Consider the following 17,995-nt stretch of genomic DNA (forward strand, 5'->3'; position numbering starts at 1 on the left):
AACGAATCAGTAGAAATATATATATATGTGTATTTCTTTTGGCAATAAAGCTTAATATATTAAGAGATATCACGATTTTTTCAAAATAAACCATAGCTGTAGATGGTTTACACTAGAAACAATTTTGTTTGAACTAATGTTTACATTTTTTATGTAACAATACTTAACATTGATTATACTGATGAACATTTTAACATTGGCTGTTTCTATCCCTAACACACATTTTAGAATTATCTTTTTAAATCTATGTAAGTTATCTTTTAAAACTATCGTTTCGTATTTAAGTGGTAAATGTTGAGAAAACAAACAGCACAACAACAATAGCAAAAAGGGGGATACATACTACTTAAGCTGGAAGTCGGTAACAATATGAAAACAAAAATGTCACAAATGTTGTAGTCTTCTCAATCTAGAAATGGAAAATTTAACGATCTAGACTTTTAACGGATTGTCCCCTTCAGTAGAAGGGAGATAGTTTGGTATTAAACAAGGAAGCACGTGTTTCAACACACAAACTGCACAGTCACAGAGCACAACCACCTCTATCAAAAAAGTAAGAAATTCGTCGAGTTCCACTTCTAAAAATGTCTTGTTGTACAAGATTTCTAACCGAAGGCTGTAACCTCTTTTTTTTCGGTATATAAACCACATCACTGCACCAGCACTTTTCCCCCTCATTCTTTCCGCCCCTCTCCTTATCGCCACTCAGTGAGTGGTGACTTATTATGTTATATTTTTACAATGTTGTATTGTTTAGACAATCATTTCTGAGGCCATAGTCCTTGTCAAGCGTTTGCTTATGACGATGGTCTCCTGAATTTCTGTACATCAGGAATTGCCTAATTTGTCTTCGAGCAAGAGATAATACTGTGACTTATGTTTATACCCAAAAAAATTTATTTTCATTTTAAATTGTATCAGGAGAAAGTTGACTATTTGAATGAAATCATTTATTTGCTTCAATTATCAGTTTCAATTTAGACTGTGCTCAAGGTTTTTTGTTCGATTGACTTTGTACTTCATCTATGTATGAAAAAGAAATTCAGAAATAAAATCAGAATCAATCAATCAATCAATCATTTTTGCTGAGAACGGATGTATTGCTGTTTTCTACAATGCGTGACAACTTTGTCTCACCGTTTTGTGTAATTCACACAGTGGTCCTAAAAACAGAATGAACATTGAGGTGAATTTTATGGTGTTTTGTGGACGTGCGCAAAAGATCCCAGTAATTCACGAGGCAGTAATGAAAAATATTTTACTGTTTTATCTGTGTTTGCGGAACCAAAGTCTACTGATATTGATTTTATCATAATGGACTTTGATAACTCTATTCCAAGAAAATTAATATGGCTATGCGTATGGTAATGTCCATGTGTGTCATTACATGTACACCTTGTATCTCGTTATCAAAATTATTTGTGTTTTAGTGTGTGTATGTGTGTGTGTGTGTGTATGTGTGTGTGTGTGTGTGTGTGTGTGTGTGTGTGTGTGTGAGTGTGTGCGTGTGTGTGTACGTGTGTGATATTCAAACACAGAAGCGAAACTGTACCTCATCTAGGGTAACCATGTGATCCCCTCACCCGCTTTCCATCATGTTCATAATGTTGGACTTCGAACGTACGCATTTTATCACAGGTGGTGCGTTGTGTCTGTTGGTAGAATCGTGAAGTCGTGATGCCCAAGTGGCATACTTCGTGTCATTTTACCAAGTAAGTTATTCAATTTGCTCTGAATTCATGCATACATGTGTCCATTCCGTGCGATGAGCGCTTATTTTCCTATTATCAAGCAATGTGTAAGGCATAACCGTGGCGTCACTGGCGTCACACTCTCCCCAAGTTGAGCAGCGATGAACACACGATAAATATATTTGTGACCACGAAAGAAAAAAAATAGGTGTGACTACATTTTCGTTCAGCGAGTTCGTGTGGAAGCAAGTTGATAAAGGGCATTTTCAATCGGTTCTGATCCGCGTAAACATCGGGACATTCGCCGCAGCCATATTATAATCCAATCTCCATGGAGCTTCTCAGGCTATAGTAACATAAGATTATACAATGGTTGCTACTTGCTTCAGCTGTTGATTGGCTCTTGATCAAGTTCGGGTCTAACTAGAACATTCCAAATTCCAATTTCGTTTGCCATCTTTTCCCAACTTCATGACAGTGTGACGCCATCTTTCCCTGCCAGGGATGTCGCGTATGTCGGGCGAAGTGCCCGAATAACTTCTCGTATCATTGACTCAATGCCAGAAGATCTTATTGCCGCTTCGTGTATAAAGAATCGTTATTAGTCATTTAAAATGATGTATCCCCATGGTATTCCAAAAATGGTAAAAGTTTTGTATTTTCAGTAATCTGCCTATGCTCAGTTTAAATCGTCTCAATGAAAAAGTGATTCTAAAGCACACCCACACACCCACACACACCTGTATTACATATATATACATATATATGTGTGTATATACATATATATATATACATATATATAGTGAAAACGTTTTGTTTCTGGTCAGTTTTCCCTTTCTTGTTTCAATATATATAATTATATATATATATATATATATATATATATATATATATATGCATAATTTTATATTCATATTGGTCAAATAAAACTGACTATGTATTTTTTAAATGTGAGTGAGGATATTAATTATTTGTCTAAATGGGATTTGTATTACAGTGCTGAAAGTTAAGTGTATGAGTGTGGCTGAGTGTGAATGTCAGATAAAGTGCGTGTATATGTCTATTTTTGATAGAAATGTATATCATCCACGGTCATAGTCTTTTTTCTGCTGAATCAAAGGAATAACACAATTATCATAACGTTGATATTTATTTTGGCACTCTAATGTCAAAACAATATCAATATTCAAAATATTGCTATATCAGGTTGTATTCCTGACTGCTTTGGTCTTCATTTTCAGTTTTAGTTTCAGTAACTTTTTTCTCCTCTTGTATACAACAAAAATAAGTTCGACAATATCATAGATATTCACGAGTCATGGACATAATTATAAACAGGAGCTCTCAGTACATTATGATGTAAATAATACATTTATTTCATGACGGCAATCTTTAAGTATACAAGTGGAGGAGACCGTTTCTCAATAAACAAATCGCTTGACTTAGAAAACAACCTCTGAACATTACGGCTTGGAATAATTCTACTTATTTTTTAATTGAAGGAGCAGAACACATATACACATGACAAATAAGTAGCGTAAAACTTTCATGTATTTTAAATGTCATTTGACCGATAAGGACAAAACAAGGTGGAGAAAAAAAAAGAACGAGAATAGGGGACAAGAATAACGGGGTACCCGAATAATGTAATGCTAATGACTATTACGACAATGACGATTTTCATGACAGTAACATCAAGAGAACAGAAACGCGTCTATTATTTTCACTCCTGACCCTTTTTAGCCATGGCAACACGTTACCCACGCAGAGTCGACGAGGTCGAGCTTGAAAATCTTGCAGCACGAATAGCGCCCTCTTTCTACCAACAGCTGGGCACCAATCTGGGCATCAGCTATGCGCAGTTGGAGCAAGTAAAAACTAAGCATCAGCTTGACATGAAAGATGCCATCAAAGACATTCTCGTGTGCTGGCAATATGACCGCTCCACGGTAGAAAACACTCGAGAAACTCTCGCTGACATCTTGACGAAGAGTGGACTCCGTCAGCTGGGTGACCAGTTGCGAAAATGTAAATAGTTCGCTCAAATTTGCCCAGCATAAAAACATCTGTTGTCTGTAGCTATCACTGTCACTGGAACATTCTATGGTCATCATCATTTACATCGTTATCACTGAATGCAAGGGATTTTTACGCATATGGGTAAAGATATGAGTTATGGGTTTCCTCTTCAATTTGTGCCCTCCGTACAAAGAAACATTGTAAGACCGTAACTGCGGATCTGCATGTTCTTTTTTTTTTCTAAAGCATAATAATGTCGGGAAAAAGGGAACCAAAGGGAAAGCAGTTAATGAAGATTAGAGGTTCAATTCCTGCTAGTCCCCCCCCCCCCAGATATTGTTTTTTGAATAATGTAGATCAGCTTGCAGTTGCGGTCTTACAAATTTTATTTCTACAGAGGGTGGACAAATTTAAGAAAACATATACCTAATATAATGATAATGATAGTGATAATAGTGATAATGCTATTTAGAACGTTAGAGGAACACATACATTTCTATTATATTCATATTTATACATCAACTAAAGAAAATTTTAGAAACTCTTTTACATGTCATAGATTATTTCATAATCTTTGGTATCTAATACAGCAAGACATGATTATTTCTTGATTAAGTAGCATGCACAATAATTTACAATACACAAGTTGACCATATATTTTCGCTTAAAGTTAAAGTTTTGTCTCCATTTATTTTTTCGACATAATTTGATTGAATGATTGATGATTTTTGAATTATTGTTTTTGTGTTACTATAATTCACACATCTCTACCTTGGTATAGGCCCATACATATATTTCAAATGTATGATATATATATATATATATATATATATATATATATATGTATATTTATGAAGAGTTTGTTCACAAAAACCGATAAGACCATTTTTGAAGATTTTGAAGTACGGTCTCTGTCATAAAGTACAAAATAATACCTTATAAATGATATATTGGTCACTTATTATAAAGGTACTTCTTTGTAGTTATGGTCAAAAGAAGCAAAAATTTTCTCATTATTCTCTTTATTTTTCTTGACCTTTAATCGCAAATATCTCCATTTGGCAAATATGGACTTATCGGTTTTTGCGAACAAAATCTTCATATAATGTCATTATATATTGTAATTTTAGATTTACTTTGTGTAAAATGCAAAAATCGAATCAAATCAAATTAACTTTACAGGACATCTCAACATCGTATCGAGCGATATGAAATATGTCGTTAAATAGGTACGTTTATGGTCTATAAATGGCAGCCATGGAAGACTGTATGACAACTTATTACATACAGGTAATCATAATCACAAGCTACAAGTCAATGTATCCGTGGAGTGCTAAATCAGCCGAAGTGGGCATAGGGGGGGGGGGGGGGGGCTATGATGAAGTTATCGCAGTAGTTTGTTTGACTTCAGCCAGTGCCAAAAAATCCTCTATGGGGATTCCCCCAGAAATGGTCAAGGTCACTGGGTCAACGGAGGTCAAATAACTGTTTCGCTCTACTCCTTGGTCCGATCTTGGCCAAACTTGCTGGAAGCATAAGTAGGCCTACATCTGGGAAATCCCATAGAGGATATTTCTGGGGGAATCCCCATATAAGTAGGCCTACACCTGGGAAATCCCCATTGATGATATTTCTGGGGGAATCCCAAGTAGAGAAAAACAGTTATTTGACCTTTGACCCAGTCACCTTGACCTTTCCAAGAATGAACCCCTCAAGGGCAATTTCGCGGTAAACCTGCATCCACCCACTACTGCGTATGTTTGATGGAGATCGGACCAAGGAGCTAGGAGGAGTAGCGAAAAACAGTTATTTGACCTTTGATCCCAGAGACCTCGACCTTTCCAAAAATGAACCCTCAAGAGCAATTTCGCGGTGAACCTGCATCCACCCACTAAGTTTGATTTAGATCGGACCAAGGACCTGGGAGGAGTAGCGAAAAACAGTTATTTGACCTTTGACCCCAGTGAACTTGACCTTCCCAAAAATGAACCCCATAAGGGCAATTTCGCGGTGAACATGCATATACCCACTAAGTTTGATGGAGATCGGACCAAGGACCTGGGAGGAGTAGAGAAACAAACAGACAAACAGACAAACAGACAGACAAACAGACAGACAGACAGACAGACAAACGTTGCTCGAATTATAGTATGATACCTCAGTACATGTTCTCTTTTTCTTTTTGAACGCAAGAATGTCCTTTTTCGTTTTCATTTCATAAGGCTGAAATTGTCGCATTACCAAGTATATAAAAACAAAAAAAAGTTACGCAAAAAGGCAAAACCATTTTAAAGTTTTGAAATGTTGATGGTTATCAATAGTGCTGTAAATCTATCAGATGTGAAACCGTGAGATATTTTCATTTTTCATAGTGAAATGCCTTTGCCAATAGCATTGCTAAAAATTTCATGACGATAACAATATGTGAAGATATTTAAACCTCCATCATGCACTTACCAATTTAGCTCACGTTAAAGGACAAGTTCACCTTCATAAACATAAGGATTGAGAAAATGCAGCAATATTAGTAGAACACACCAGTGAAAGTTTGAGGAAAATTGGACAATCGATGCAAAAGTTATGAATTTTTTAAATTTTTGTGTTGGAACCGCTGGATGAGGAGACTACTACAGCTTGTGAGTCATATGCGTACAACAGTATAAAGAAAATATAAAAGAAAATTCAACATATTTTCACTTTTTTCGCATAATAAAAGAGCAATTGACTTGCCTCTTTCTAAAGGCAGGGGGAATAATATTACCCATAACATTTATCGGTAACGAGTCAGGGGAATGTAAACTTTTTTCAAAAGATGGAATTTTGTGAAATTCTCTTTATATTTTCCTTATATTGTTGTACGCATGTGACATCTAAGTTATTCATACACTGCAGTAGTCTTCTCATCCAGCGGGTACTGCAAAAAAACTTCAAAAATTAATAACTTTTGAACGGATTGTCTGATTTTCCTCAAACTTTCAATGATGTGTTCTACTAATATTGCTACATTCTCTCAATCCTTATGTTTATGAAGGTGAACTTGTCCTTTAAATAAGATGGACTTGTTAGTTCGGAGTACTCGGACGTTCGGATAATAGACGCACAGACGACTATAGAATGCCATGGGACTAATGCTGCACGGATATTCGTTAACATGTAGATTTAGCCACCTTGAGGAAAGAGCAAATGAAAAAAAAAGCAAACACAAAAAGGCCTCGAAGCTGACGCCCTCGGTGGCACGTTTGCTCGATGGTCCTTTATTACCGAGCTTTCCATGTACGACGCTAATCCTATGACGCGGCCGTTAGGCAAATATGTTAGACCCCGTTTACAGTGCTGGGCTTTACAGGCTGGGCTCGGCCGCGGCCGAGCCCAGCCTCAATTCTCCCTATCCCATATAGCTCTCCGAATCTGAACGCGTGTGGCGCTCTATTTTTTTACCTTTGATTCTTGGGATAAACTTCAGGTTATGAACGCGCGATGTGTAAATGTACGCTTTTATGCACATTGAACGCCGAAGTACTAGTATTCACAGTTCGTATCTGTCTTATATCTGTCGAATAATAGAGTTATTTTCTAATCTGTAACTTTTTGATGAATGGGATTCTTCTGCAAAGCGGCCAATGAATGCTGGGCCGATGATGCAAAACAACGAAATCATGGAAAATATCTATAGATGGAAGACGTGACGAGGGTCAAACCGCAAAACCGGAAGTGCACGTCCCAAGAGCGATCGATCAGATATCGGTATCTCAAGGTGATATCGCTTGATATCGGCTATATGCGATAGGGAGAATTGCGGGGCCGAGCCCCGCAATATTGTCCGTTTACACTGCCGGGTTCGGCCGCGCTTTTAATTCAAACCTTTCAATATTTTGTCGTTGTGGCGCTCTGCTTCTAAACGAACGCAACTTGGTAAAGTCTGGTTTTCAGACCCTTTGCCAACTTGATTCCGTGGCGACGAAGTCGCCGTTTGGGCAGAGGCCTTTGCTAAAGGAAAAATCCTTTGCAGGACAAAACCACCTTGAACTATACTAGTTTTTGACGTTGACGGGGTTAATATCCTGAATAGCTTAATACTGCGCGCAGAGGGTCTGGAGGCCAGACTAAAATTGGCCGCGCACTTGGCCCAGTTTGCGTTTACACTGAGAAAAGGCCGGGCTCGACCGCGGCCGAGCCGCGGCCGAGACCTCCTCCACAGCGTGACCAAATGCGAAGCCAATTTTGGCCCCGTATTTGGCCTTTTGCGTGTTTACACTGAAATTAAGACGGGCCCGGCCGCGGCCGAGCCGCGACCCAGCCCAGCACTGCAAACGGGGTCTAATTCTGGGCGTATCCGCGCAATTACCCTCCCCCCCCCCCCCCCCCCCGGCTAAACATTGGTTAGTGGTAAGGTTAGAGTAAAGATTAAGGTTAGGGTTTAAATAGGAGTTTGGGTAAAGGTTAGGATCGAGTAGTTTCAGGATTAGGATTAGGATTAAGGCCAGGGAAAGGGTCCGGGAAAGTTGCCCAGGGGATAATTGCCCTGGACCCATTCTCGGTCCCGTTTCATAAAAAAAGTTGATATGGTAGCAACATTTGCTTGAATGACTATTGCCATAGTATCCAGTTTCCTGATTAATGTTCCCATTCCAGTTAGAGTTGCCATTCTTAAAGGGGATGGCTAGTACCTGATCAGTGGAAATCACTGATGAATTATGAAAATTATGAAAACTAATCTATTTATCATATCACCTTCACTTTTTCTCTGTCGTTATAATTGTTACCCTGTCCAGGTGATGAAGAGATCAGGCCAAAGGAGACAAAACCGGCGAGGCCCACTTCTCAACAGGCGACTGCTTCGACGCGTCCAGAAATTCATGTTAATCAAACGCCATCGGCCCAGTCCACTGGATCCAGAGGTCTTGGAGACATCGTCAACATGGTCAGCTCCTTGCTACCTCAGCACCAGTCTCATATATATAATGCCAGCTTACACACTTTGCGGGTCATCCTCCGCGACCAAAACAACGCTCAGACAACTCGAGTCTTGCCGCCAAAGCAATACTGTTGCATTCCAACGCCATGGGGGCGCGTGGCCGTTTCCGCTTTCAAGAAGAGTGGTAGTACCTCAGACGGCTTCGAGAGTAAGCCCGTCGCTCAGATCGCAGATAACTCGGATAGAAGCTTCATCGTTAAGCAGGGGAGTGACGGCGAAAGTTTTGTGCTGGTGAGATCGGTGTATGGACACATTTACACAGAGGAGCACTAGCTCTTTCTACCTCTCTTCGTGTAATAAAAACAAACAATCAATCAAACAACAAACAAACAAAGGTCAACCATAGGGGAATTTCATTTTTAAAAGACATCTCTTAATTTCAGTTATGTTACTGCGTTCGTTACAATTTCCAGCATATATATTTGTGGTCATCAAACTATATTAGGATATGAAAATGAGATAGATAGATAGAGAGAAATGATTCTGTTTGACCACTAAAACTGCCTGATGAGAATAGGAATGACGTTATGGTTCAAATAGTCAACTGCTTCTCCATTACATTCTGGGCTTTCCATGCGCATGCATCCATCACCGGTTTTTTTTTACATTGGATAAAAGTCTCTCATTATTCACCTTCAATTAGGTAAGCCGCATCTGGTAAAGTTCGGTATAACATTGTATAAGATAAGTACGTATTTCATTAGGGAAGTAAAAATCATTGTGACGGGTAGAAAAAAAAGGATTAAATGTAATTCTGATGTAAGCAGCTAAGGGACGTTGGCTTAGTTTTTGAGAGTCTTTCAACGCACAGTGCATTATATTCACATCTTATCTGATAATTATTTTAAGAGTAAAATATGTTCTTGCAAAATCAGTGTTTTCTGGGATAGTACTGAAGGACATAAGATTGGATATTTTAAGTAGAGAATTGATGTTTTCGTGACGCATTGATGAAAAACAACAAACCGACATACTATTCTTCTTATTTGCAACCCAGAAAGAATTATTCTATCAACCAAACTGGTTATTGAACAAAAAGTACATGTATATACTCACACATTTTCCACATTTCTCTTGTAAGTTCTTACGACATCCCGAAGTTAGTTATGCTCATTTGTGTATGAATGTGTCAATAAATAAAAAAATAAAGATAAAAAACCATTTCAACCCTTGCCTATTTACACATTATGTTTGTCTTTTTATTTTTTACATGTGTGTAAACGTATGTGTGGGTGCCTCTATTTTTATTGTGCATGTGTGTGCATGTGTTTGCGTGTCTTTTGACATTACAGACCCTTGTTTCCCTAAGAAATTTCAATGGAAATGAAAATAATGGTACATGAGCAAAAAACAAAACAAAACAAAACAAAAATGATTTATTCCGAGTCACAATTTACCTGTAATCAAACTACATGTACTTGCACTTTAATACCGCAAGAGAGCAGGGGCTATTACCACCCCAAGAAGACAAAAACTCAGATATTGTTTTGATAATTCTTTATTCGAATTTCTTTCAATTTCATATCACATAAACATAAATGTTCGCAGAAACAAAAACAAAACATCATACAAAGACAAACTGCATTACACACAAACATTGTACAAAATAACGTTCATCCTACACTAATTAGGACAAAATGCAGTAACACCAACATTGTGAAAGCGAATATCAAACTTACTCTCTAATTCTTTTAACAAGGGAAACGAAATCCGCTTTTTTAGCATATATCCTCGCAAAAAGCCCGAAAAACGGGAACATAATAGATAATTTGCCTAAAAACACAAAACGGGGCATATTTTATTGCTTTTCGATAAAAAAGAGAAAAACGAAGCCATGCATTTGCGAGAAAACATACACACATGCACACAGACACACAGACACACCCACACAACGCCAACATGCTCTCACCCCTCCAACCCTCCCCGTGCCTTCAGCCCTCAGGTTTTATTTTAATACAATTGAATAACTCTGCAGATACACAGTCACGCACACACACACACACACACACACACACACACACACACACACACACAAACACAGGACAATCACCACACATGCTCATTCATATCATTCCTGCCATTGCCAATTCACCATTCTTGCAGATGTGTCCATGACAATGTGCACAGGCAAACAAACAGACACAGTCATGTGCACATTACTCTAAGGTACACTATAAGCATACCCATAATTCTCTTTGATCAATAAGGCATGCTGAAAATAATCAATGATGATTTCACGAGAGCTTCTCACCCATACTCAACCTCACGATATTGGCTACCTTGCCAGAAATAAGCAAAATGAAATAAGTTATCTTTGGTTTATGTACTTATGAAGTTCCATTCACACATTGCAATCAAAATAATAATGTTTTGAAAACTGCAAGGAATATAAGAATCTGCTTCGAAATTTGTTGACGATGTGACTTTTTCGCAAATAGAAAATTGCACACTCAAATAAAAGAAAACAAGTTTTCACTGTATAATCTTATGTATCAATGGACAGGTTCCCTTGAAAAGTCTAAACACCCATCTTGAAACAAGGCAGCAGTGCAAAATCACGGTAAAGGAGTGATGATTAAAATGATAGCCCACGTATGTACTCTGGGGTATGTTTTTCGTGAATGGTATCATATTCCAACTTTAATTCACCTTTGTTTGTTTCATTCTAATTCATTTGTCAATACTAACGTGAACATGACATGTGGAGGGGAAACTTGAACATGTTAGCACGTTTATACGTTAAAATACTAGAAACGGCAGGAGGTTATGTTGAACTTATACATTCCTGTTCGTTATAATATTCCTATATTGCCTTAGATCTTGCGTGGAAACCACTCGTTCGACAACTAACACACATAATGTGTGTTGCAGTCAACTCTGGATTGCACCTGTCATACATACAGTGTATATACGGTCATGTTTTCCTTTGAATGGTTGCTCTATATGTGCGGGTTTGTATGAGCAAATCTAAAGATTACATGTCAAGGCGTATAGATACAAACACAAATTGATATTGCATATCACATGGTTCAACGGGTGGCTAGAAGAGAAAGGGATAGTGGACAGACAGGATGACATAAAAAATGAATAAAAAGAGAGGAAGAGACACAGCGAAGAGGAAAGATAATTTATGGGATATGAACATTGCAGTCACATTGGACATACTAGTGAACATTTTTTTTCTCTCTTTTTTGGTGTGTGTTCTATAACTGACGCTAGGTAGCACCATGTTCTATTTATTGGTGCCATATGATTTTTGCTTATTTGTGTATTTGTTTTCTGCAATCTTTGATAACTTTGCTTTACCTCCTATGTAATCTCTCTATAACCTGTTTTCAGAAGAGAAATATTGCGAACATTTAAATCAATTCACATTGCATTCAATTCATTTCAGATTTCCTCTTTTCTCAAAGAAATTACACAAATAATTAAAAGTTATACAAAAAGTAAGAAAAGAAAACGTATACAGCCATGTTTTTCGATTGAGTGGAAAAAAAGAACATACTAAACAAAAATGTTAATGTTCATAATCATGATACAAAGGTGCCGCAAGGAAATAACAGAAATATGATGGGGCCTACATAAAAGCTAGCTTGTAAATCTGTATGTCCAACAATTCAAAGATGTGGAATTATAAGTGATTATATGTACGTGTATATCTTGACAAACAAAAATACGCCAATACTAAAATTAATATAAAGAAATGAATTATTATACCACATAATGCAGTCTTTACATAGATTTCGTGATATTTGAAAAAAAAAGTAACTATGTCATAGCGTTAATTAGTAATTATTGCATATTCAGAAAAAAGGTAACATTCAAAAGGTGTATGATAATACCATTGTATAGGAGTAACACAGTCATACAATATGGGATTACTCATGCTCAGTATATTCATGTGGAATGCAAAGATCAACTGTCATACCCCCAGAAGCTATATCGTACGTAGAGTATTGTGGGAGAGCCCTGCCTTTAAGAAAGGGAGTGAACTAATAGACCACATACTACTTCGACCAGTATGTACATAGATTTCGTGATATTTGAGGAAAAAAAATAACTATGTCGTATCGTTAACTAGTAATTAGTGCATATATAGAAGAAGGTAACATTTTAAACGGTGTATGATAATACCATTGTATACTTGTAGTAGTGACACAGTAATACAATATGGGATCGCCCATGCTCAGTATCGATGTGGAATGCAAAGATCAACTGTCATACCCTAAGAAGCTATATCGTAAGTGTTGCCCTGCCTTTGAAAGGGAGTGAACTAATAGACCACATAATGCTTCGACCAGTCTCTCATACCATTGTATAACGCAGTAGTAACACGATATTTTTGATATGATTTTTTTTCTTGATTTAGTGGTTTCTGTTTCATGGGGTCACTCAATTTGTGGAAGGCAAAGATCGATTGCCATACCGTCAGAAGCTATATCATACTGTACTGTGGGAGAGCCCTGCCCTTGAAAGGGAGTATAATGCGTGTTTCTATTTAATCTATTTTTGCGGAAGCAAAGTCTACTATGGGTTAATTTTTGATAAATTTGATAAACTTTGATATTTGAACTTTGATAAGCCATTCTCTTCCGAGAAATATGGCCAATAAGTTTGTGTTTTAATCTCTATGACATTACATGCATCTCATTTTCAATTTGTGTGTAAGCGTGTATATGTGGTGTGTGTGTGTGTGTGTGTGTGTGTGTGTGCGTGTGTGTGTGACATTCAAATACGGAGGCAAACTCAGACGGGGGGTGGGGGTGGCGTGTGATCATCTACTAGGTGTTTCAAAAAACATTTCCCACTTTTGATCATTAATAGTCCAAAAACTATTCATCCGATAAAAGTGTCATTGATATGAATAATAGCTGAAAAGTGTACAATTTTGTTGAAGGTAATTTGGATGTGAAAGCATAAATCAGTTTCATTAAATCTAAAATTGATTTCGTAGTAAGGTTTCAGATTTTGGTCAAATTTTAATCCTCTGTACAAAAATGAATTTGCACAGGAACCAATGATGTGTATGTGAGTGTGTGCTGACAATGGCCCTGAACAATGGACATGCCTTTACCACCTGTTGACTAGGCGTCAGTCTCGCGCTCCCAGGCACATGAATGCTTAATCAATAATTCATGTGGATTGCCCTGGGCACTGCTAGTCTGAATTCATGCATGGTTAAGGGTGAAATGCATGCACATGGAAAAAGTACTTTAAAGCACATGCTTCCATATGCTTGCAAACACCACATTTCATTCCAGCTGGCAATCATTTTCAGATTTTGCTTCACATTATCACGAAATCTGGGATGTAAATAAGCATAAATGATCTAAAGTTCTTCATTTTAATACAACTGTCTACTAATAGTCTGACAAATTTGTCGCTTTTTCGATAAAAGAGATCATTTTTGGTGAAGAGTTCAGCAGCATTTTTCATCAGGGTGATTTGCTACACAGTATATTTATTTAAGGCTCCATATACACAAGTGTATACTCTGATTGATTTGCTTTGCTTCCTGTCACCATGTTTACGACAGAACAGAAGGTATTCATTGTAATTTCGTTTTTCAGAAGTAGGGAGACCACTCAACGACGGTATCGGCAGCCGTTTGACTTTACTCAGATACTGCCAGAGGCTGAATAAAGACTAGTTGTGAGAGTGGAATTTTTCATGAATTAATAATGAAGCATTCAAACCCTGGGCATTGTTCAGGACCATTGTCAGGTTGTTAACCACACACTCAGATACACACCCATTGACCCCTGTGCAAAGTGAAAATTTTGTACAGAGGGTTGTAAATAGGGCAAAATCTGGAACCTAACTGTGAAATTAATCATAGATTTCATGAAACTGATTTATGTTTTCATGTATCTAAACCACCTTCAGCAAAATTGTACACTATTCAGCTATCACTCATATCAATGACAGTGTTATCTGACATATAGTTTATGAATTATTAAGTATCAAAAGTGGGAAATGTTTTTTGAAACACCTAGTACAAGAGTGCATTTTGGTGCACTTTGGGCTTCGCACGTACGCATTTTACCGTAGCCGCTCCGAGACGTCGGTTGGTTTGAACCGTGCAGTCGTGATCCTTGAATGACATAGGGCCCTACTTCGTGTTATTCCATCAAGTAAGTTATTCAGTTTTCCAGGTTTTTCAAATGACACGTTATATAGCGCATTCAAGGGTATTTGTAATGGTGTAACATGCACAACATTGTGAATACCCGAGAATGACCTGCACCCCCGATAACATCCCGAACTGTAACCTGTGCATTATTCAGTGTTAGTATTTGATTTATAAAATGGTTCTATTAATTGTTTCTCATTTACCTTATTTCACGGGTAAATACCGATTAAAAAGTAAACTATTATGACCGAAGAAACACCCGAACCAAACAAACTGGCTCTGCGCTGAGCACGACTTGAAGAGTTTGTTCGCAAAAACCGATAAGTCCATATTTGCCAAATGGAGATGTTTGCGATTAAAGGTCAAGAAAAATAAAAGATAATAAGAAAAACTTTGCTTCTTTGACCATTACTTCAAAAACGTATAGTGACCAATATATCATTTAAAAGGTATTATTTTGTACTTTATGACAGAGACCGTACTTCAAAATCTTCAAAAATGGACTTATCGGTTTTTGCGAACAAACTCTTCACTTGTTTTATTTATAGGTGATTGACCGCGCACTAATACCTCCATTTCACTAGACCAGTAGACGGCGATTCCGCTACGATCATTAAATATTCCACAAAGCGCGGCGGATCGTGGCTTGATCGCTTTAAATCTTCTCCATCTTATCTTGAACGGTTCAAAAGCGAAGAGGGTTGCCACCATCGCCATGGTTGCCGCCAAGTTTTGAACATGTCCAAAATTTCCGTAGCGAGATCTTGCGAAATATCAAATGTATCCATCATTATCGCCGTCACTGTATTATCAGAATAGGTATGTATCACCTTTTCATTTCATTTTCTTTTTCCCTGCTTTAATAGGAAGAGATAGAAAATGGAACCATTTCTGGACAAATCAGGCCTCGCAGGCATGGCAGGCTCCCTCGTCAACCAAGTGTTACCTCAACACAACTCTCACATATACAATGCCACCTCACAGGTAGTGAAAGTCGTCCTCCGCGACGCAAACAAAGGTGAGACAAGTCGCGTGTTGACACCGAAGCAATACTGTGGCATAGCAACGCCGCGAGGGCGCCTGGCCGTTTCCGCTTTCAAGAAGAGCAGCAGTACCTCAGACGGCTTCGAGAGTCGGCCCGCCGCGCAGATCGCCGATGACTCGGATAGAAGCTTCATCGTAAAGCAGGCGAGTGACGGAAAAAGTCTTGAGCTAGTGAGATCGGTGTATGGACGCATTCGCGAAGAGGAGCGCTAGATGTGTGTTTTTTTTCTCGCTTCATGTAATGAAAACAGACAAACAAACAAACAACAACCAACACAAATTATCAGCTATATAGAATAATGACATATTTGGATATCTGTTCATTTCTTGTACATGTATCTAAGCGCATTCGAGAGTCGCATTCGTTTCAATATCCAGCATATAATTTATGTCTGGTCATCAAACTCTTTCCACTAGAATAATATTTCAAACATCCACTCTGTTATGAAGCTTGACATTGATACAATACTGAATCTTTTGAGCATGATATACAGTGATGTACAAGTTGCTTATAGTTTCTTTTCTATTTTTCAGCGCTATGTACCCCTAATACCGCATGTATTCTATGAAGCTGTAAAAACATCGTAATTGTTAAGCATGTATTGTCCGAGTGCCTTTTAAATCATGTCAGTTTTACAGGACTCAGCGGACTTGATAAAAGTTGTTTTCCACTAAAGAACATCATCCAAAGGATCTTATCACCGAGTTTTAAACATGCAGTCTAAACCAATAATAATGAATGAATCAGTGCGATTATCATCATTAATTGTCTTCTGCAATTTTGCAGTCGCCTTCAACGTCAAGTGAAGGGCTGGGCCATACAGACAATAATTATGTTTGTGGCTTCCGCGCCAGTAAAACATTGTTCGTGTGACTGTATAGATGAAATCATGCATTCTGTATTGCATTTCTGTGTTATGCATGGGGAAGATGCGCTGGTATAATTGGTCCTACCTACAACATTTGGGATTAAAAAAAAACCGCTTGACCTTTGTATCTTTCTTGGAGATAATTTTGAGTGAACGGATCAGTGTCTCGATTTTCATGCATGAATTCAATTTCTCTTCATTCAGCCTCACCTGTCTTTAAAAGTTGACAATAATGATGATGATGATGATGTAGTAGTAATAATAATAATTATGATAATAGTTATAATAAGTTTCTTTAAAACCATGTAGAATTGTATTTGGCGGCCCTACATCTTTTAGAGCCAGCTGTGATACCAATGACTTCGGAGAGATTAGGCCTAAATACCTCCTCGCAAAGCTAATGTTTATCTTGCAATTGCACATTTATAAGCTAAGCCAATTATCATGATCATTGACGACTTACGACCTTTAGCATTCGTTGTAAACATTCATGTGACGTCTACAACGGGTACACTATTTTGAGGTCAAATTTGCCGTATACTCATATCACTTGCTCTTAATGGTCATCTGTCTATAACGGATACCTATTTACCCCTTCCTATTGGTTTGCTGTATACAGTTTTGTAAAATCAAAATAAATTTAGATATCGTGAATATAAGCAAGAATGTTGTTGAGCAATGAGTTTCAATCAATGGTTAGAAATGAAAATGAAAATGGATTGTGACGTAAACACAAGAAAATCAGAAGAAGAAGAAGAAGAAGAGAGAGAGAGAGACAGACAGAAGAAAAGTGAAAATCCAAAAATTGAATCTAACTGCAAGAACAAAAGAAAGGCATATGTGAACCCCCCACTCACCAAAAAAAAAAAAAAAAAAAAAAAAAAATCCGCTACATGGTTATACATGTATATATCTATGATAGAACAAGCTCCCTTGGTATGCCTGTTACACAATGTATAACCTGTATGGTATTGATTACTGGGGCAGTATACATACAATTATGCTGTTTTAATTTGTTTTCTTGAATCGGATGTTACTTGTTAATGGACAAGTCCACCTTCATATACATATGGATTGAGTGAATGCAACAATATTAGTAGAACACATCAGTGAAAGTTTGGGGAAAATCCGACCTTCCGTTCAGAAGTTATGAATTTTTAAAGCATCTACGCAATCACTGCTGAATGAGGAGACTACTACAGTGTATGATGTCACTTGCGTACAACGGTATAAGGAAAATAAAAGGAGAATTTCACAAAACTTT

At 37.6% G+C, this 17,995-nt stretch overlaps 1 protein-coding gene across 1 annotated transcript; it reads left to right on the forward strand.

Moving 5' to 3' along the window:
- Positions 1-1,623: 1,623 nt before the first annotated feature.
- LOC139731849 (uncharacterized) lies at positions 1,624-8,958 on the forward strand. Its single transcript, XM_071642724.1, has 3 exons — positions 1,624-1,712; positions 3,435-3,719; positions 8,483-8,958. The coding sequence occupies exons 2-3, from the start codon at positions 3,437-3,439 to the stop codon at positions 8,956-8,958; spliced, it is 759 nt and encodes a 252-aa protein (XP_071498825.1). The 5' UTR covers positions 1,624-1,712; positions 3,435-3,436.
- The last annotated feature ends 9,037 nt before the right edge of the window (positions 8,959-17,995 follow it).

The sequence above is a fragment of the Diadema antillarum genome, unplaced genomic scaffold (assembly GCF_040938485.1).
Source record: "Diadema antillarum isolate AM-2024a unplaced genomic scaffold, OU_Dant_1.0 seq00000386_RagTag, whole genome shotgun sequence".
Taxonomy (NCBI): domain Eukaryota; kingdom Metazoa; phylum Echinodermata; class Echinoidea; order Diadematoida; family Diadematidae; genus Diadema; species Diadema antillarum.

What these genes read in the sequence shown, in the direction of transcription:
- LOC139731849 (XM_071642724.1), top strand. Translation starts at nt 3,437, where the DNA reads ATGGCAACACGTTACCCACGCAGAGTCGACGAGGTCGAGCTTGAAAAT. An exon ending in GGGTGACCAGTTGCGAAAAT is followed by an intron (nt 3,720 to 8,482) that starts GTAAATAGTTCG and finishes TACCCTGTCCAG; the next exon opens with GTGATGAAGAGATCAGGCCA.